This window comes from Cryptomeria japonica, chromosome 1, assembly GCF_030272615.1.
Source record: "Cryptomeria japonica chromosome 1, Sugi_1.0, whole genome shotgun sequence".
NCBI classification, from domain to species: Eukaryota; Viridiplantae; Streptophyta; class Pinopsida; order Cupressales; family Cupressaceae; genus Cryptomeria; species Cryptomeria japonica.
The window spans coordinates 678,685,193-678,707,817 of NC_081405.1; the positions used below are offsets into that span (position 1 = coordinate 678,685,193).

The following is a 22,625-nucleotide window of genomic DNA, read 5'->3' on the forward strand; positions in this document are numbered from 1 at the left end:
CTACTACTAGTAATAACTAATAAGGCACCAAAATCTGATCACAGAATGGACAACTATATTCTATTGAATAAGGGAGATACTAATTTTGCAGGTAGAGGCCCCAATGAATAGAAGCCCTCCTTTTGCTGTCAGGAAAAATGCTACTGGTCAAAAAACTAAAGACGGTTGTTAAAATTACAACCTGATTTTCACAATTGTTTGAGCTACATTGAAATTGAAAAAAATGATAGTGCTACTACTGTTATTAAGGCACCAAAATCTGATCACAGAATAGACAATTATATTCTATTGAAATAAGGGAGGTAGCCTAATAGATTTAACTGTACCCTCTGCAAGAATATAGCTCAAGGCAATGAAATATCATTCCTATTGATATTTCATCTGAGCAAACTTTGGTACAGATACAAGAATATATTGTTTTTCTTTTCAAATGAAACGATGACAATAATAAAGACAAAAAATTTAGACATTGAATTATGTCCATAACTCAAAAAGTGTATGTTTTCCCTAATACAGGTCAGGTAGAATTGGTCTTTTCAGGTAGCAAATGGTAACCATGGATCTAGGGTTAACAAATAAAAACCAATGACCAACACATAACAAATACATGTTAACAACACCAAAAAAATTTCCTTCCATCACATCAGGGAGCTCAAGCTTTATACAATTTCCTTTGCCATAGAATTTTATTAAATGAATAAGAAAAACCCTCCTGCTAGGTTTTTTTAACTACAAAAACAGAGCAAGCAATGACAAAAGCAAAGGTGTAGTCAGAATCATTGATTACTTTTCTTTCAGTTTGAGATTATGAGAAACAAACCTGGTATTTTATTTCTTTAGTAAGTTCAAATGACTTGTTTACCCCAACCTTCCATCCTGAGCTACCATCTTCACACTTTATCCTAGCAGAACCTCCTTGTACGATAGGGTCAACTGAATCCAAGCATGTCAAAGATTTGCTACTAGTATTCAGTTGAATACTTTTAGCAGCAGCAAGCAAACCCTGTTTATTAGAGGGTTGGGAATTTTCTAGTTCAGCTCCACTAAAATAACCATTCCTAGAATCAGATAGAACAGGTTCTGCGCAAGAGTTTATACTTATGTCACTCTGCCCTATATTGTGCCCCTGTATTGTTACCATATCTTTTGCCTTAAATTGGTTATCAATAGTGGCTGTCATGCTTGCATCCTCAAATGTATCATTTCGATCTCCATCTACAATTGTGTGCAAAGCAGTCCGTTTTCTTTTCTTTGGTTGAATTTTGCCAGCATCCCGAATATTCTTATTTGGATTGTATTTAACAGGCAAACTATCATCAGTTGAATTCTTAGTTTCCATCAAATTTGAATCAGTTTCTCTTTCACGAAAAAGTGGAACATCTGAAGGAACTAACAATCCTGCTCTATGTAAGCGCATAGCCCTAGAGAGTTTCTCCCGCATAGTTTCAACCTAAACAATGAAAATTACAATATATCAACTTTACAACTGTAGAAAAAAACGGTTGGTTGGAAATATTATAATATCATTAGAACAGATATATAAATATTAGAACACCATAACAATCTTGTGAGATACCTGTCCAAGATTACCAGATGAGCCTAACAAAGCGTGTGCATCATCTTGAATCTTGTGCTTCCTGAAGATATCAAACCAGCTCAAGGTAAGGAAAAGATGACAACCTTTTTTAAGGAATCCTTTAGATACTATGCATTTCTATTGTCCATTTATTATATATCTGAATTTGTGGCATTTTGCGTATAATGATTACTACTTAATTCTTAGCCATAGGTACCATTTGTTAAGTACAGATAACAAAAAATGTAACAAGACAAATGCATGCACGTACTCCAAGATATCAAGATCAGTAGCTCGCCTTTCCCTTTTAACCTTCTCCTCCTATATAGAAAATAAGCATATTCAACAAGAGCCTCAACTGTACAAAAAACAAATTATCTAAATTCCAGGAGATAATCTAAAAGGTCAGAATCAAGACTATCATACAAGAGAAAAGTAAACAGAAGTAGAGCCTTTAATAGGGTTGTGATCCTCCAATTGTCTTCGTACAAATATGACAAGAGACTCAATGCAGAAATATTATTCATTTGCCCATATGTTCAAAGCAGTCCTAGCTTCCGAATAGTCCCAACAACTTCAATGCTCATCATAGATTACAGACCATGGCCATACTCTTTTCTAATTCCATAACTAATTTACAAAATCCAAAGGATAAGGCAAACTTAGCAGCAAAATTTACCTGCAGCCTTCTCAATTTTCTTTGCTGTTTCTTACTCAATAAGAGAATTTTCTTCCTGTCTTTAGCAACCTTCAAAAGTAACAAAATAACACAAAGGATAACATCAATGATAATAATTTTTTAATTAATACTATGTATGAAGGCAGAATAATGCGTAAATACCTTTATTTTATCTTTATGCTTAGATTTATGATTGCTAGGAAGAATAATAGCATTGCATGGATCGCCATCTTCAGATCTACAACCATAGGATCATAAGTAAATAAAAAGAAAAGCCTTGTGGAATAAGTTAAAACACATTCCAGAAATCTTACATTGTCTTCTATATATTAACCAGGAATCTTGTAAAACAAAACATATTTCATGCTAAAATCTTAGAAAACCCTATATAAACACTACTTTCTTTGATTTAGAATATATGATCTGAATAAAAAGGTCTCTATCACCAAAATATAATGTAGTCATACCTGCTGGCAACTCCCATACTGTAAAATTTGTGTCACCTGATTTGGCTCCAAACTGCAGTCGTTTGGCATGCAAAGTTTTTTAGAATATGCTAACCATTTGATAAAAATAAATTGAACTAAGAAAGGAAGACAACACTAGATCTGCATATTATAACAAAAGCAATTAAAGATAGGTTCTATAGAGTTGAAAGTTACATCAAATATAAATATAATATAGAAGTCCTCGATAGGTCATTTATCAAGTACAAATAGCTATAAATAAGCTCAAAAGAGGCATTTCTTGAACTTGGAAGTTAAAGCTAGAAGATTGCACCATATAAAGCTAAATAATACCAGAGCTGTAATTAATTTGCATTGATGCAGATTTAATATCCACCTTATAAAAGGACTAGTTAAGCCCTAATGATAATAATTCTCACTTAAGCATAAATGCCCACACCTATTGAAATTAATTTATTACATAAATCACCATCCAGTTATAGTGGATTTGAAGCCGAGAGGATATGAGAACACAGTGACTCATTTATCAGTAACCATTTTCACTTGTAAGGGCTGTAGCCTTGTAGGGTTTCCCAATTCTGATATTCATGTAATCACCTTCTCACTTTATTAAGCATCAAAGGATAATCACATTTTATGAAGTTCAACATACTCTGGTAAATTTTCTGATTCTCAAAGCAATTTTGCATTTCATTCTCTTTTCATGTTTTTCCAAACTATTTTGGGAGAAAACTTGTTTGAAAAGGATTTCAATTGTGCTTTGAATGATTCGATGATGATTAACAAAGAATATAAGTGCAGTATTTATATCACAGAGTATCTATTAAGATTATGAGTGCTGGAACTACAGTCTGAGATAGCCAGAGGTCTGTATTGGATTTGTGTTCGGTCTGAACGTTCTCTTCCTCTTTGGTGTGTTGTCCTTCTCTCTGTATGAATGTATTTCTCCTTGCCTATTCAATGATCCTAATTCTTGTTTTTGTAACCATGATGCCCACTCCCTAGAGGTCGGTCTTCCTTTATATGATTATATCCTTTCATCACCCAAAGAGTCATGTCTCTTCTTATTGGTAATGGTATGTCTTTTGCCATCGTGACCCTTGAGATAATCTCTTACAACCTTTAATCTCCTCATTCGCTTGTTAATTGCTGGTGTGATCGTTAATTGCTGGTGTGATCGCACCCTTTTACCACTCTCTCCTTATTCTTATTTCCACCAATCATTAGTTTACTACTAAAGTGATTATGCAACCCTTTGATTACTTATTGCTGTGATGAGGAGATTCTTTAATTACTTATCGTTGCCTCTGCCTGAATGCTGCAACCACATGATTGTCAAAGTGCCTTGTAAACCACTGATTAGGAAACCATACTCATCGATTGCCTCTTAGAACTCATCACTACCACTTGTCAGTTCTCTTGTCACTCCCTTTGGGATAACTTACTTCCTCTTTCCTTTAACTAATATTGGCTGCTGTCAGACTTTGATGTAGGAATTCACAAAATTGTGAAGTCTTTGAAAAGACAATTTTCTGAAGAGATAGGTGTATTCCTTATTTATCTTTCTTTAAGGTAGGTTATGGGGAAGTCATGGCAGGGGCATGACAGTCTGCTTCTCCCAAGATTGCTCGTCCTCAAGCAATGATCATAGTGTTGGCAATTGACACTCATCCGGTTTAGTTGTGTTGTCATTGATGGCAACACATATCATTTTGGGTTGGACACTTAACTGGTACTCACTGGTATTCATGATTCGGCAACCGGCATTCAGGGAAACCGGCACACTAGGAACCGGTATATGAGGCCGACATAGGAGATTGATCCGGCAGGTCTACACGGTAGCAATCAGCGGCATCAGTCATGAAGTTTAATGTATTTATTTTTGTCTACCTGCTGACATATAAATAAATTGTAGTATCATTGTAAGACAACATAAGGCATTTATGTTTATGTTTGAGAAGAGTATTTAAGTCAGTCCGGTTAGGATATTTTGGATATGAGATATGAGATAGAAACATACATACATGGTGTGAGATGTAGTGATGTGATATTGTGCAAGCAATATTGATCGACTGTATGCGAATATAATATTTTGTAGTCGGTCCTGGTTGTTGGTTTAGAGGTTTGGGATGTAGAGCAAGTTATCGGTAAAGGAGGACAGAGTGGTAACTGGTACAAACAGTGCTTGAACCAGAACTCATCCAGCATAGCAGATGCACTCTCTGAGTTCAGAATTTTGTTTGTAAACCAGTATTTGGTGTTTGTAGTCAGTGAGGCTCCTTTTGTGATGAGCAGTGTGCTCTAGGTTGTTGGCCTTCCTGCATAGATATTGTGGGTCACCAATTCCACCGTGGTTTTTCCTCTTTGAGGTTTTCCACGTATAAATCTTTGTGTTATGGTGCATGTTCTTGTGGTGGCATTATTTATACTTACTGTTATATTCTTTTATGGTTACCGATTACTGAAAGACTTGGTTAATAAGGTTAAAATTTATCTTACCGGCAGAACACTGATTCAGCCCCCCCTCTCAGTGTTCTTGGATTCCAACAATTCGTATCAGAGCTTGGTGCCTTGGAGTAAGTCTAACAGCTTAAGGCAGATCCTGAATCTGGAATCCATGGAGATGAGTATGCAGAAACAACTTGAAGTAGCTCTTGAAGACTATGATGCTGAAAGGATGAAAAACTTGAAATTGCAAAATGAGTTGAACTCTGCAAAAGAATTCATTCTTATCCTGCAAGAGAGGTTGTCATCTGCTCAAGCTAGAAGGAAGGAACTTTTACAAAATCAGGATGATGAAGAGAAGAATACCCTTAAAGAACAATGTCAGAAGATGAGTCAGGAGAACAATGTCATGAAGAATGAAATGCAAGCCCTAACTATGAAGATGTCCAAGGAGATTGAAGACCTAAAAAAGAATGAAGAAAATTTTGGCAAATCTCTGAAAGACAGATCTGAGGAATGCATTAGGCTGGCACATGAGAATGATATGTTGAGAACTGAACTGGTGCAATCCCAGAATAATGAGCAGGAGTTGGAAAGATTGATAACAGTCCTAAGAGGAGATCTGGATACTACAAATGAATACAAAAACAAGTTTAAGGACAGTTCTGCAAAACTAAATGAGTTATTAAAGGATCAAAGGAGTTTTGCAAAACTAAATGAGTTATTAAAGGATCAAAGGCGCAAGGGAGACCTTGGATTTGAGCAAGGAGAAATCTCTGGTATTGCGAATGGAGTTGAAACAACCGGTCAGAAGGAGAACCCACCTGTCAACCAGAAACCACCAAAAAGGCAACCCAATGCACATAAATTCAATGGTAGATGTTTTGTTTGCAATAAATTTGGTCATATGGCAAGACATTGTAGAAATAGAGCAAATCAAGATAATAAAGAAGTTCTCGGTCAGTGTTCAAATTGTAATAAGTATGGTCATAGGACAGAAGATTGTAGAGCAAATGTGAGATGTCATGCATGTGGAAAGTTTGGACATATGGCTAATCAATACAGGTCAAGGAATGATCAAGGATACAGTAAGGCAATTCAGAAAAATAATGTACTTGCTATGCATGCAACAAAATAGGACATATTGCTAAATTCTGCAGAAGCAAGAACAATCCAGTAGCAAATGATGAAAAAGGAAAACAGATGGTTGATGATATCCGAAAGGAGCATGAAAGGAAATGGGTTAGGAAATCTGAAGATCAACCGGCAGAGACAATCAACCCGGTTACTCAACCGGCAAAGCAAAATGTTCTTGCACCGACAGGAAACTCATCCAGTAACTAAGACATTAGCCTTAGGGGGAGGCAAATTAATGATAGATCTTGCATTACCCCTGGTAGCGGTCTGAAAGCTTGTTTCAAATCCTAGAGAAGTCAGTCTGAAGGTTTTCCGTCACTGAGGTCATGGATTTTGAATCCGGTATGATAGACCGGCACGCATTTATGTCAACGAGAAATTAGGGTTTTCGCAGAAAAAAAGAGAAATGTTGGTTCATTTCTAATCACACAGCATTCAAAGCGAAGCAGAGCGAGTTTAAGGCGATTCAAGGCAATCAAAAGCATTTTCAAGCGAATTCCAATGCATTTGGTGCGGATTTTCAAGAACTTTCACCCGCGAAGGTTGTGAGGTATTTTATCAATTTCCAGACTATCTTTTATTTGCAATGGCTTCTAGATCTACTCCCGCACCGGTAGGTGTGGCTACCCCTATTGTTGTTGACATCAAGGATCGTCCACACCCGATTTTCACGCAATGCCCTCAGATTGCGAAGCTTGATGATTCAGTCGATGCATTTTCTAGGGTTCTAGACGGAGTTCTATATGTTGAAGATGTTCATGCATATATCCACTGCACTCTGGAGGATTTAGGTTCAGCTGAAATCAAATTAATGTACATGACAAATCTATTGGAGAGGAGGGGATCGATGAAACCGGAATTTCAAATTCTGAAGGAACGGGGTTTCACAAGCATTTTGGAGATGCCGGAATTTGAAGATGAAATGATCCGATATGTGCAGAGTCGTGTCCATGGGGAATTCATATGGTTGGACCGACCTTACAAAATCATCAAGGAAGCTATTCATGCAATCATCGGTTTGCCCTAAAATGGTCAGGCTCCTGGAAGGAAGAAAATACCTAACAATGAGGTTGAGAAGTTAACTGGTGCAACTTTTGACAACCGGTCGATGAGGATAAGCATTATCAAAGACAAAGTTGTTCAATTTGCAAGCATGATTATCGGTTACAAGGTAACCCAATCAAACCGATTGAACTCTGTTTCCAGTTCATGCATTTATTGTGCTCATCAGATGGTCAAAGAAAATGATAGGTATGATCTCTGTCAATGGATGTGTGAAGAGCTTATTTTTAACCTAGGGAAGATTAAGGGTAAGAAGAAAGGTGTTTTCCGGTATGGCAATCTTGTTGTTTGCTTGATACTTTTCTTTACGAATGAGTTACCGGGATCCGGTAAGACTCAATGGGCATTTGATATGCCGGTAGGAAAACAAATAAAGAATGCTATAAGAGGTTTGGGACAGGTCAAGGAGAGAGACTCCATTCCATGGGATTACTTCAAATCATTTCGAAAGACAATGAAGAAAAGAGAGAGTGCCTAAACATATTGTTGATAATTGTTTGTGGTGCTATAACTGATGAGGAGTTGCAACAGTGTCTTGAATATGCTAAAAGAACAATTTTTCGGAGCAGACACCGACATGTGAGTCTCATGGTAGGTAGGGTAAATGAAATAGTTAAGGAGACCCATGAGGCATAGGTAAAACTCTTTGTAGATAAACCAGATTTCTTTACTACACCGATATTCCCGCCTAAGTCTGGTATTGAAGACATATCTATTGATGGTAAGGGAAAAGGTATATTGGGTATGGATTCACCGGTTTTGGAACAAAAACTAACAGAGGATATTCCTCCAGCAGTATTACCTGTACATAATGTAGAGAAACCGGTAGATAACTTTGAAATTGTGCATGACAAGCAGGATACACCGGAACAGAACATTCCGGATGTAGAGGTTATTGATGTGGATACGGATAATAAACAGGTTGAGGATGTTGAACCTCCGGCAACAAATGTACATACTAAAGAGGCTAAGGTTGAGATGGTTACTACACCAAGTGGCGAAGCCACCGGTGTTAGTCAGCAAGTTGGAGAGTCTAGTCATTCATTGTTGGCACTTGGCTCATCCGATCAAGTTGATTTTGGGCAGAAGAACAATGAGCAGCTGGGCAGTTTTGAATTAATATTTGTTGCAGCTCAGAAGTTGAGGAAGGAAGGAACAGAAGACAAGCAGGTTATTGAGCAGGCCATTCCGATTTTGCAGCAGCTAGTTCCAGGATACACTAGTCCGGTAGCTAGCCCCTCTAGTAAGCTTAAGAGTTTGACTGAACATATTGCAAAAGAGTTTCAAACTCTTCTAACAGATATAAAACCGGCAGTTGATAGAGAGATACAATGCAGCTAGGAAGGTCACCTCTGACAATATGATCACATCAAACAAGGTCAAGATGACAGAGCAACTTACAAAGAGTGATGAGGCTCTTAATCAGTGCAGTTGTATATATAAGTCTTGTACTAACACTGGCAAATTTACAGCCGACTTGGAGGTGAAAACAAAAATGGCAAAGGCCCGGTTGGAACATCTGGCTAACAATTTTGATGGTACTCAATCATTGAGCAACGCCATTGATGGTCAAATTTTGGTTACAGAATTTGAGATATCAACCTTGGAGAAAGATATGGACAGATTAATCCGGCGAGCTAGGGAATTGAGAGGATTGGTAAGTCCCCGTTTGAACTCTTTGTTACTTCATAAGCGGGAAAGTGTAGAATTGATGAATAAACCCATACCGGTAGATCTAACAGAAGAAGAACTACATGCATACATTCTTAATGGGCTTGTATCTGTTTTGGGAACTTTAAAAACTGGTTGGGATACTTACTTAGGCTTTTTGAAGGGTGCTTACCCAGATATATTCAAGTACATCTAGATCCGGTAAACACATTTTGATTTCATTCTTTCATTCTTTTGCCCCGCCTTTGTCATTGATGTCAAAAGGGGAGTGGTTGTTGTGAAAAATGTCAAGGGACATAAGAAGTAATGTATAGCTTAGGGGGAGCAGGGTCAGTTTTGGTCATCAATTTTTGGACGAACCGGGACAGCACTTCAACGATTCATTTTTCACAAGAGTGTTGCCATCAATGCCAAAGGGGGAGATTGTTGGCAATTGACACTCATCCGGTTTAGTTGTGTTGTCATTAATGGCAACACAAATCATTTAGGGTTGGACATTTATCCAATACTCATCGGTATTCATGATTCGGCAACCGGCATTCAGGGTGACCAGCAAACTAGGAACCAGTATATGAGGCCGACATAGGAGATTGATCCGACAGGTCTACATAGTAGCAATCAACGGCATCGGTCATGAAGTTTAATGTATTTATTTTTCTCTAGGCCGACATATAAATAAATTGTAATATCATTGTAAGCCGACATAAGGCATTTATGTTTATGTTTGGGAAGGGTATTTAAGTCAATCCAGTTAGGATATTTTGGATATGAGATATGAGATAGAAACATACATACAAGGTGCGAGATATAGTGATGTGATATTGTGCGAACAATATTGATCAACTGTATGCGAATATAATATTATGTAGTCAGTCCTGGTTATTGGTTTAGAGGTTTGGGATACAGAGCAAGTTATCGGTAAAGCAGGACACAGTGTTAACCGGTACAGACAATGCTTGAACCGGAACTCATCCAGCATAGCAGATGCACTCTCTGAGTTCAAAATTTTGTTTGTAAACCAGTATTTGGTGTTTGTAGTCAGTGAGGCTCCTTTTGTGATGAGCAGTGTGCTCTAGGTTGTTGGCCTTCCTACATGTGCAAGCCCCTATTGTAATATTTATTCATTTGGCCAGTGGATAGATATTGTGGGCCACCAATCCTACTGTGGTTTTTCCTCTTTGAGGTTTTCTACGTATAAATCTTTGTGTTATGGTGCATGTTCTTGTGGTGGCATTATTTATACTTACTGTTATATTCTTTTATGGTTACCGATTACTGAAAGACTTGGTTAATAAGGTTAAAATTTATCTTACCGGCAGAACACTGATTCAGCCCCCCCTCTCAGTGTTCTTGGATTCCAACACATGGATAGGGTGATCAAGATGATTTCAAATTTGCATCTTCTTACGATTTCCCATTTTGCTGCATTACCCTAGTATTATCTCAAATTACAAGAATGGTGACATTTTCTATTACAAGATGCAAATATAAGACATTATGGTGATGCACTGTAGATGATAACATGTGTCTTAAGAATGATTATGTCTCTTCAATGGGTAATCTCTTCAAAGGTTGTCGGATTCTAATAACACTTTGTGGATCAAGAACATTATTTAAGAGCAAAGTAATCCTCTGTCAGGGATGTGTTTCAGTTTCTTTATTGATGATTGATTCTTTTAGGTCTTGTTCTTATTTCCTCCTTAGCTATTTTCCTTATGTATTCATATAGGTCTCTTTTGTCAAGATAATGGTTCTCAAGTGCCTCTAAGTACTCATCAAAAGAAACACTAACTTTATAATCATTTGGCAACTTTTGATATTGGTCATAGATTTTGGAGACCTCAAGTTTGTACCTTTGTCGTTTTGTATTTTCATCAATAATTTTACAAAAAAAATATGTCCTCTTCTTTTGTAAGAACCTTAGTTAAAAAATATTGTATTGGGCCTCTATCGAACCATTCATCTGTATCTTCCTTGTAGACTTTCAAGTCTCTGTGATTAGAATGCATCCAACATGTTAGCTTTACCTTGTAAGCTGGCAGGATCACAACTCTAATACCATTTCTAATGTCCCTTTTTCAAAATTCCTTTTTTTGCCTTGAATAAATATCCCACACTCACAATAATACTTGCATAACTAATTATAAATATTAATTTAACTCAAAAATTACAAAACTGATAATTATAAACTTTGGATTTAAAGCTCTAATGCAAATTTGAAAATATTAAGCTTTTCTTCCTTACTTACTGTGTGTTTTTTCCTCAGCCTTACGTCATACCGTTTTAGCTGCGGAAGTCCTTTGGTTTTATAATGGCCTTGATCAGCCTCAACATAGCAGTTTCTATTGGGGTTGATGCTTTGGTGACTGGTGATAATGGCTCTTATGAACAAACGGCCCTGGAAATTTGTGCCCAAAGTGTTTCATGAGGAATGTCTTTTGATAAACCTACGGATGTCATTTTGCCCATCCAAGATTTTCATAATTGATGTCAATGGTTAGAATAGCATGCTTTGATAGGATATATTGTTGGGAGGGTCCCCTATGAATAGCTATTTTACAACATGGCCCTTGGTATGTCGGGTCTTCTTTGTTGGTTTTTCGGCCTTGGTCACGAGACTTTACAATCTCTGATGAAAAAGGCTTCATGTCCCAGTCTATGTTGAATTCCTTGTTGGCTGTTTTTGCCTATCATTGCCTAGTCTTTGGGTAAAGTTGTTTGTGTAGAACCCAACCACTTTTATCATGCTTGACCCCAAAAAAGGGTCTATGTTGAAGTTGATATGTCTCATGACCTCAAAGAGACAATTGATATTCAAATAAGAGGTTTATGTCACACCAAGCGTGTTCTCTATCTAAATTTGCCCAATACTTGTTTTTGTTGCTAGTTTTCAGAGCACAAAATTAAGGACTACCCTTTGGCCACTACGCAAGCTAAGTCACCACCTAAGGTTACCAATTCTCAATGCTCTCCTAAGGTTTCCAAGCCAGAAGAAAAATAGACTACGATTACCTACAAGGGTAAACCTTCTAGTAATTCTAGTAATGATTCGGCTGAAGCAAGTGATGTAGCTGCCACCCTGGACACCTATTTCAAACCCTTCTAAGAAGAGGAAGGAGGTTGTTGTTCCTATCGCCGTTGAGGCTTCTATTCATCTGAATTTTGTGTGGCCACCCCAACCTACCTCAGAGCTTTCGTTTCAAACGCATAGCTTTGTCGCTCTCATAGCCCTTTTGGGTGTGCGGAGAAGTGTAAGATTGTTCCAAAAAATTGATATAGTGGTCATTCTGACTTCCGGTCCACTAATGATTTTTTGCATAATCATTTCTCCTCTCTTGAAGACGGGGATGGTATGCATGATATTGATTCATGAATTTTCTATCATGGAATGTTTGAGGTCTTACTGACCTCGCCATGAAGTATTCAATGCAAGATACTCAACATAATTATCTTGGTATCGATGTTTTTTGTCTTTAGGAAGTTAAAATTGCGGGTTTCATGATTTCTAATGCATGTTAGGTTAATTAGCCAAGTGGCCTCTTTTTTGCCTCCTCTCACAAAATTGGTCATGGAGGTGTTGTCACTTTGCTTGCGCCATGTTGGCAATCTTGTGTGATTGATCATGGGTCTAATCCTACCCAACGACTTGTGTGGATCCCCCTATCAATCACAAAATCATTCATTTGGGATAATTAATGTTTATGCTCCCAATGATGTTGCTAAGAGATCTACTCTCTAACGATGGATTATGGATTCAATGCCTCCAACCACTTGGATGTTATGTGGAGATTTTAATATGGTTGAAGTGGTGTCTAATAAAGAGGAATTATTGCCTTTTCGCTAGACTATTGGAGAAAGAGAAGTGTGGTTTTACATGTGCCATAAATTGGGTCTTTCTAATCCCAATTCTTTCTACTGCCAACAATATGTTGTGTGACATACGTGGAGCAACTTTCAAGTATGTACTAAAGGAGTTCTTAAAAGGCTTGATCGTGCCATGCTAACAGATCAATCTTTTTTTACCTTCTTGTCTTCTCAAACAATGTCGGCAATGCCTCTGCCCAAGGTCACTTTGCTAGACCACTTTCCCATCAAGTTCAATATTTGCTGGCAAGTGGGTCTGATTAGGTTCTCCAAGGCTCAGTTTTTTTTAACACTTCTTTGCTAAGTCATAAGCCTATAGTAGCCCACATTCTACGGGTCTGGAATTTGGAGTGTCGTCCTACTCAGCAATCTGATTGGATAGCTTGGTGGAACCATGCTATCCAGCACACCTCACGTTTCCTCTGCATCTATGGCCACCAACTTGCTCTCTTCTGCCAACGATCCTATGAAGCTACCACCTCAGATCCCCATCATGCCACGAAGAATCTCACCACCAATCCCTTTACTCACAATCTACAAGTTAGAGTGGCACAGCTTCCCCACTAGAAGCAGGTTGCAGATAGTTATGCCGCCAAAGGAGAGCTCAAATCAAAGCCAGACTTCACTAGCTGAAAGTAGACGATCAAGCTTCCAAGGAGTTTTTCCTTGCTTTGCAGGCTCATCATTCCTCTTCAGGCATTAAAAGAATTAAAGAAGGCCATTCGGTGCTATCTGAGCTCCCAAACATTCTCCAGGCATTTGTTCACCACTATGAGAAGGTCTTCCCTGCTCAAGAGGTTTCCCATGGGCAAGAAAAAGCTCTCCAAGTTTGCTTGCGGGTTGTCCTAGCTAAACTCTTTGATGCTCAATATGCCTTCTATAAGCAATTGGTCACTCTTGAGCATCTCAAAGAAGTTGTTATTTCCATGGTGGATGACAAAGCACCTAGTTGTGATGGGTTTCCATGTGAATTTAATAAAGCCTTGTGACTTTGTGTTGGGTCGGATCTCCACAAAGTCTATCTTGAGGCTTTTCATAACCAATCTCTAAGTTAATTAATTAACAAAGGCAACTACAAGATCATTGTGATAGCCTTGACACAAAAAATTCACCAAATGCTCCCTCAAGTTGTGCACCCAAAATAAATTCGTTTTACGAAATCGCGGTAGATCTTGGATATCATTATTGCTGTTTGGTAAAGTATGGAATGGGCACACGGCTCTAAGCAACAAGCCTTATTCCTTAAAATTGATTTCGCCAAAGCCTATGACCGCATTGAATGGTCCTTTATTCTTGCTATGTTGGGTGTTCTTGATTTTGACCCCCCTTTCATTCAATCTATCAAAATTTTATTTGATGATGCTTTTGCTTGCATTAACATCATCGATCCTCAATCTCAATCTTTTGGGTTGTATCAATCTAACCGCCAGGGATACCCTCTGACTCCTTTGTATGTTCCGGCTATGAAAGGCTTTGGCTATATCTTTTGGCTCATTCCATTGCTTCTGGGCATGTCTGGGCATGTCTGAGGGATTCCCTAACTAAGTCACCTCACCAACTCGTCAACAGCCATTTTGTAGATGACTCCTTCCTCACTTTAATTAAGGATGAAAACAATGTCGAGGAGGCCCTTCGATGTCTTGACACCTTTTGTTTGGCTTCTGGTTCTGCCATTCAATGGCATGAAACTCAATACTATAAGCAATCTTTCCTCCCAACTCCTTCCTAGCGCTCTCATTATGGGTGGAAGTGGATTGATCATAAGGAGATTTTTTGCTTTTTGGGCATATCTTTTGCTTTCCAAACGTCTTTTGTGTAGCTTTGGATCACGGTTCTTGCTAGAATTGAGAAGTTGTAATGTCCCCTACTAGGTTTAGGCATGTTTTAACCATAATCAATCTATTTCAATATACTAAAATTGATTGAGGGACTAATCATGAAGCCAGTCATTGATATTCTTCAATTTATTAGTTATTAACAAGTGCTTATTTATTGGCCTCATTAGATGATTAATTTCATTATTCATAGTTCTTAATATAGATATCGGGCCTTGCTACTACTTCAGTTTTAAGGGAGAAGGGGCCTATGTATGTTACCAAAGCGCTTAGAGACCAAATACAAAAGGTTCCCTCAAAGTTTATGGATCTAAGCCCTTACTTATCTTGAGTCTATACCCTCAAGGCGTATGGGCTGCTGATCCCCACCCTATCTTGGGACTTAAACTATTGCTTGGATTTAGACTGCCCCTCTTTGGAACATCTCATTCCCATCTTCTTAAATACTGACAATAATAACATGATTTAGACTATAAGTAGTAATTTCTTATGTATTATGAATATATATGAAATTTAAGTATGACTCATACATATTGCAGTCCATATTAATATTATTATTAATTTTGTAAAAGAACATTATTGGGCTTCATATATTAAGCATACTTATTAAATACATTCCCATGCATGCCACCAAGAACAAAGATGTTACTGCCCATAACTAAATAACAGTTCTGATCTGATCTGATCCATAATGATGTTACTGGATGCTTTTGATTCCTTTCCTTTATATCTCTCAATGTGAGGGAGAGGTCACACCTCTTCATCATATATGCCTTTGGCAAGAGACACACCCTTTCACCATTAGCACCCTTTGAAGGGGTGCAACTCTTCATTATTCCTGCCCTTTGAAAGGGACACAACCTTTCACAATCAGATCTGCACTTCTTATTTAAATCAGATTTGCACTTCCGATTTCCAAATTATCCCCCTCTCCAATGAGGTTCTCTTCTCCCTTTTATATCTCATTGTTGAGGGAGTCACAACTTTTCCTTCCATGTCTTTTGACCCATTTATTAACTTAATTAAATTTTAATTAATAATATTTAATTATATTCTTTAAATTATAATTTAATTTTTAATATTTTAATTTTATTTTTAAATTCTATTTCAAAGTGGGGACATTAAAGAAGTTGTCCTACTGGCCAAACCCCTCTCCTTGGCTATTAAATTCCAGATTTGTTCAACGATTCTTGCAGCCACTCATGTTTGTTACTCTTCTTGTTGGGCCCCTTCTAAATCCTCATACTTAAAGTTGGAGAAGCTCTTGCATGATTTTCTTTTTGCACTTATGTCGGTAATCAAAGACTAAGTGCCTTGATCCAATTTGGGATTCTTCTTCCCCTTTGAGTACTTTTCCTAGTCCTCTAATAGGTTGGATTGATTTTTCCAGAGGTTTTGAGTGTGGATTGGGTCTTTATCATTGAAATGTTCAGGAAAATTTATTCGAGGTGGCACTAGAAGTCACATTTTCACACATCGCCCCATTGCAAATAAGGACCCCCACTTATTGCTTTGCTTTAGTGTTTTGCTTGGCAATAGTCTCTTAGTTGTTAACCTTTACTTATGAGTAGAGTTCGGTTCTGTCAATCCAAGATGAGGAGTTGAGGTTAGGTCACAAGAAGTTGTCAAGTTGCAAGGAAAGATGTTAAGTTACCAAGGTTTGTCATGATCAGTGTGTCTAGATGAGATCAAGTAACCCAACATAGGTAAGCATGTCATTTGACATTTTGTGCAAACCAAGCTAGATGTTGCACCCTAGGAAGTGTGACCTCGCGCTTACAAAATTGCCTTCCAATGATGAAATACATCCAAATAGCAAAGAACGAAGGCAATGGACTCGTGGAAGTTTGAGGAAGAAAAAATTGACTAAGTCATGGTCCTGACACTAGCTTGCTCACCAACAGCAATTTGTGCAAATGGACGCTAAAAGTGTGCCAACGCTAGAGAGGCAAGAATCACAAGATAATCTAAGGCAATGCTAATAAGGGATCGAGATTGAAGAATTCAGATGCAAAGACAAAATTTGGCTAAGTCAAGATTTTGCTCAAGCCAAGGACATTGTCTTGAGCAACGAATTTGTGTGAACGAAGCAAGAAATGCGCCCAAGCAAGAGAGGCTATGAGCAAAGGCAACATCAATGTGGACATTTGAATGAATGATTTATGCAATCAAGGATGAAAAATAATGATCAATCTATGCAAATACCCCCTTAATTTGCGCCCAAGTTATGCGAATGCATGGTCAATCTGCACCCTCCCTTGAAGCTTTGTGCAAATGAAGGTGAAAGATGCGCTCAAGAAAGCAAGAAGTTATGCAAATGAAGGTGAAAAATGTGCTCAAGCAAACAAACTTTGTGCAAATGAAAGTGAAAAATGCGCTCAAGCAAACAAACTTTGTGGAAATGAAAGTGAAAAATGCACTCAAGCAAACAAACTTTGTGCAAATGAAGGTGAAAAATGTGCTCTAAGAAAAAATTTGTGCAAATGAACACAGGATTTGCGCCTTGAATCTACTACATTTACATATGTATTTCCACTCCATGTGTGCAAATGAGGGGTGAAAATATGACTAGGCAAGGAGGTAAACTCAAGCATAATGTAACATGTTGGAGAGCATGAGATGAAGTGTGCAAGTTGAATTTGAACCTAGACCTAAATTCAACATAAATGTCACACTTGAGTTTGTCATCAATTTTAAATTTGCTTCTTTGATTCGTAGTGTTCTGATTCAAGTTTATCTCTTTTAAAAGTCTGATTGCGCGTGGATATGAAGGGATGCACAAGGATGTGAAACAAGTGCAAAAAGACTTCATCAAAGGCTATCAATGCGGTTAGCACCCAGTGGTCAAACCAGAGCTAGCATAAAGTGAACAACATTAAAATGTCATACAAAAAAGATGATAGACTTCACAACTTCAACTAAACAATTGCAATAGGATGAGGCTCTCAACATCTCAAAAGATAAAAGGATTTGAATAAGCAAGGCAAGTTAAACAAATAAAGCTAGAGGGTTGACTTGATTGTGACGATGCCATAATCACACCAAGCTTAGAGATGTTGTGTATCAAGAGATATTGCTCAACTACATATGCATGTGATGAGGTATCGAGTTTGCAATGTGAACTGAGGTGGCATCCTTGTCATCACCAGCTAATCAAAGGATTCCACATCAGCATGTCCAAATGCAATGTACTTGACTCATTTGATGGAGGCACAAAATTCAAGATAACTAACCTTATTTTCTATTGGTTCACATTCAATGTGGAACAAATGTGAAATCAAATGTAATTTTCTCATTGGCCAAAAAGGAGTTTGTTGTAACAAACTCTAATTAGGGTTTTCATCTTGTAATCTTGGCCATTGATTGTGAATCAATCTAAGCCACTCATTGTAAAGAGTTGTCTATATAAGGCTCAATTTTCTCATTTGTAAAGGTTAATGGTGGAGTAATAGAGAATAGTTAATAGTTCAGTAGCAGACAATAGTTAGATAGCAGATAGCTCGATTAGAGTAGGGGAAAAGGGGATTGTTGCCAGGACTTTGTTGCAAGAAGCATATTATTTTCATTGAAGATATGGTGAACTTCATGTGTTGATTCAACATTTGCATGGTCTCTACTTCTCATTTATTTTCATGTTTATTAGATGGATGGAAGCTATTGTGGATGATTAATGGTGAAATATGCATGTTCATACTACTTGTATTTTGTTGATTGCTCAATACTTGGCATGGTCAACTGAACTCTTTATTCATTCTCAACTTCGATTGCTACTCACCCATTGATATGCATCACATTGATGGTGTCTACGTTGTCGGTGGTGATTTGAACATCATAAGTTTACCTTAGAAGATCACACTAACTTTGTGGAGTTGTTCTTTGCATGGCAAAGCAAAGCCTAGTAGAGTTTCACTAAATCATTCGTAGTCTCTTACTTTATAGGAATTAGATTAGACTCCCTAAACCCTATCTCTTTTGGCTTTTGTTTTAAAGTCAAGTAAATTTCCATGTTCCAGTAGCATTCAAGCAAGATCACATTGACCATTGAGCTTATCCACGCGTCAAGACCTAACATTTGGAACCTTGGAGTCACCTCAAGTGATCCCTTAGTTCAGCATTTGAGAGGATTTTGTTCAAGAGAGGATAAGATACCTTGGTATATTATTCTGTGCATGAAGTGCATAAAAAACACATCAATAGTACCCTGTAACCACCTTTTGCAATTACAAGTCACGGACAGGTTATCATTGGCTCTCTTTGCACCTTCATATGGTATACGCATTGAATCTTTGGTGGCATCTGCAACCTCTTCTTTTTGTTTGGCATCGACAGTTTTGTAACATTTGGGCTGCCATTGTTGAGCATAAACTTGCCCACTTTGCCTAGTGTATTCTTTTCCAAGGCTTGTCTCTGGGCTCTCACCTTCAGCATATAAGTGTCAAGGATCCCTGTTGTCCTTTCTATGGTCAGTTAGAGTCTTTGAAGCATATTTTTTTGGTTTTCTTGCCATGCTAAAAATTTGCGGATTTGGATTCATGATTTTTTTCGCCCCTTCCAATGAGAACCTTTCTCTTGGCATATGGCTCTTCTAGGGGATTGGCCTCATTTTCCTTTCAAGTATACTCGACTTTGGCATGCTTTCAAGGTGGAAATTTTGTTTTGTTTGTGAAAAGATAGAAACTCTACTTTCATTTGCTCACAATCCATTTCCACTGAGGTGTCACTTTTTATTAAACTGTGTATTTGCAAATAATGTGCTTCTTCAAATCCAGGTTCAAGCAAATAAGGTGGCGCTTGAAGTTTCCCACCTCTAGAAGTTGCTTGCTCATTGGGGTAATACCCCCTGTACTGTTTCCAAGGTCCCTCCATAAGGCTTTGCCTCTCGTAGTCACCCTCCACCTTGTCGCCAACAATGGAGTCGTAGCTCTTTTGCCAAGCATTCTCAAACCCCTCAGTCCCAAGCTCCACATCACCACTTCGGTGGCGTTGCTTGATATCGCTCTACCTCTCCCCCATGCAAAGGTTTTGCTTTTGGGTGGGATTTGAGAGGGGTGGGGCCGGACAATGGTAATGAGCACAGATGGTCGGCTTTTAGTGGTGGTGGTGGTAGGCCTAATTCTTCCCACACCTAGCTATTTCACCTACTTGAGATTTTGGAGATAACGGAGGAGAAGAAGTTGTTGATGAGGGGTAGTCACTTCCTGATATCACTCCACACCCGTTGATGTATGGGGCAAGCTGAAAGACTGTGATCCCCATTCGCTACCGTCTAGGATTGCTCTCACCACTTAAGCAATTGGTTTTCTATGCTTTTTTGCTTATCGGGCATTGCCCGTTTGTTGTTTATATGTTTATCTGATTAATAGGTTCTACCTATAGACTTTTGATTTAGCTCTCTAGACTCTACCCATTTGAACTTTGAGGGATGCCCTTATGTCCCTCTATCCTTTTTTTGTGGATAAATGTACTATAAATTTTAATTAATAAATATAGACACATGTATTCATCAAGAAATATATATATTAAGGTTGTATTCTGCTGTAATCTTTCTTCAAATTTGCAGCTTCCTCACTTGTATAAATGTCTTGAAATGTTTATAAATTTCTTTCTAAGTTAGAGGTTTTCGTCCACTAACTTGAAAAGAGTAATTAAGGGTTTTCATCCTTAAATTTCTGATTTTTTAGGGGTTTCGTCTTTGGATTGCTGAAAAATTTACAAGGAACGTATATGCATATGTGTATGTGTATGTGTATGTGTATGTGTATGTGTATGTGTATGTGTATGTGTATGTGTATGTGTATGTGTATGTGTATGTGTATGTGTGTGTGTGTCTATGTATGTGTATGTGTGTGTGTGTACATGTACATGTACATGTACATGTAGATCAGAGTTCCATGACTCGCCATGACTTGCCAAAACTCGGCGAGTCACAGGTCGAGTGACCCACGGCGAGTGCTGGGTGGCTCGGACCCAAACTCGCCGAGTTTTGGCCGAGTCATAGCAATATCTGGTAACATAGGCAAACAACATGAAAACTTTTTACTTTGATTGATCTTTTTTTGATCTGCAAATGTTTATAGAAATTTGAAGAAGAAAAGATGTTGATATTCTCTTTGCAATGTTGAAAATATTCAATATCTAACTGATATTTGCTTTAGAAACTTGGAAAAATATAAAGATAAACCCTGTTTGCTGTTCATGAATGACAATGAATTCCCTGTGCGAATTATGAACGCTATCTTCATACATATAGAAGACTCTAACCATCTCTTCTAGTCTTGAACTGTTTGATCAGCTTGGAAAAATGCACAGTTTTAACACTACCTTTAGGCAGGCAATATGCTATTCTCACAAATAATTCATAAACTCACAAATAATTGACAATGTTTAGTCTAACACATTGTCAATTATTTAAGGTTTGTTTAATAAAGGGTGCATGAAACAAGTTTTAAATCCTTAAAAATCGCTAAATTTCTTGGGCTTTTCACTTTGCCGAATCCTATCGAGTCCTAGCCGATCCGAGTTCGCGCCGAGTCCAAGTCCTGTTTCTATGATATAGATATATATGTGTATGTATGTAAATATGTATATTTAAGGTTTGTTTAATAAAGGGTGCATGAAACAAGTTTTAAATCCTTAAAAATCGCTAAATTTCTTGGGTTTTTCACTTTGCCGAATCCTGTCGAGTCCTAGCCGATCCGAGTCCAAGTCCCGTTTCTATGATATATATGTGTGTGTGTGTGTGTGTGTGTCTATATATATATATATATATGTATTTGTATATGTATATATATGTGTGTGTATGCATGTGTATACATATGTATATACATGTGTATATACATAAGTATATATACAATACATATATATACACGTATATATACACTTCCTTAGTTGTATAAATGTGAGGAAAAGCTTTAAAGCAAACTTGAAAATATTAAGCTTATACATTTCATGTGTATATATATGTATTGTATATATACTTCTGTATATACACATGTACATATATACATACATATATATATGTATGTATATACACATGTACATATATACATACATATATATATGTATGTATATACATATACATATATGTATATGTATATACATACATATATATATATGTATGTATATATGCATGTGTATATATATGTATATATAGTATACATGTATTGTATATATACTTATGTATATACACATGTATATATACATATATACATATATATGTATGTATATACATATACATATGTATGTACATACATGTATATGTATATATGTACACATGCATACACATGTATATATGTATATATATACACATGCATACACACACACATATATATACATATACATATACATATATATATATATATACATATATATATATATATATATATCCTGGCCGATCCGAGTATGTATATGTATATACATACATATATATATATGTATATATGTATGTATATGTATATACATACATATATATATGTATATATGTATGTATATATGTATATATACATGTGTATATACATAAGTATATATATACAATACATATATATACACATGTATATATACGCTTCCTTAGTTGTATAAATGTGAGGAAAAGCTTTAAAGCAAACTTGAAAATATTAAGCTTATATTCTGCTGTAATCTTTCTTCAAATTTGCAGCTTCCTCACTTGTATAAATGTCTTGAAATGTTTCTAAATTTCTTTCTCAGTTAGTTTGACCATCCTTAAAATTCTGATTTTTTAGGGGTTACGTCCTCGGACTGCTGAATAATTCACAAGGAAAACATAAATAAATGTATGTATGTATGTGAATGTCTGTATGTATGCATGTATGTGAATATGTATGTATGTATTACCCCTTCTTGATTGATCTTCCTTATATACAATTTTTCTT

The 22,625-nt window shown here is 37.1% G+C and overlaps 1 protein-coding gene across 7 annotated transcripts in view; it reads right to left on the bottom strand.

The window, feature by feature from the left end:
- LOC131030328 (ATP-dependent RNA helicase DEAH13) overlaps nt 1-22,625 on the bottom strand; it is a 68,629-nt gene that overhangs the window by 40,666 nt on the left and 5,338 nt on the right. For 6 of the 7 annotated variants that reach the window (XR_009372590.1, XR_009372587.1, XR_009372586.1 and 3 more), the window contains 6 exons: nt 2,723-2,774; nt 2,418-2,493; nt 2,256-2,324; nt 1,848-1,897; nt 1,577-1,637; nt 821-1,450 (listed from right to left, as the gene is read on the bottom strand). Coding sequence is in view for 1 of the 7 variants with exons in the window: in XM_057961066.2 (XP_057817049.2) it covers nt 821-1,450; nt 1,577-1,637; nt 1,848-1,897; nt 2,256-2,324; nt 2,418-2,493; nt 2,723-2,739 (903 nt within the window). In the remaining 6 variants the exon portion in view is untranslated. Of the gene's footprint in view, nt 1-820; nt 1,451-1,576; nt 1,638-1,847; nt 1,935-2,255; nt 2,325-2,417; nt 2,494-2,722; nt 2,775-22,625 lie in introns of those variants that run through there. The other variant, XR_009372592.1, reaches the window with a different exon arrangement.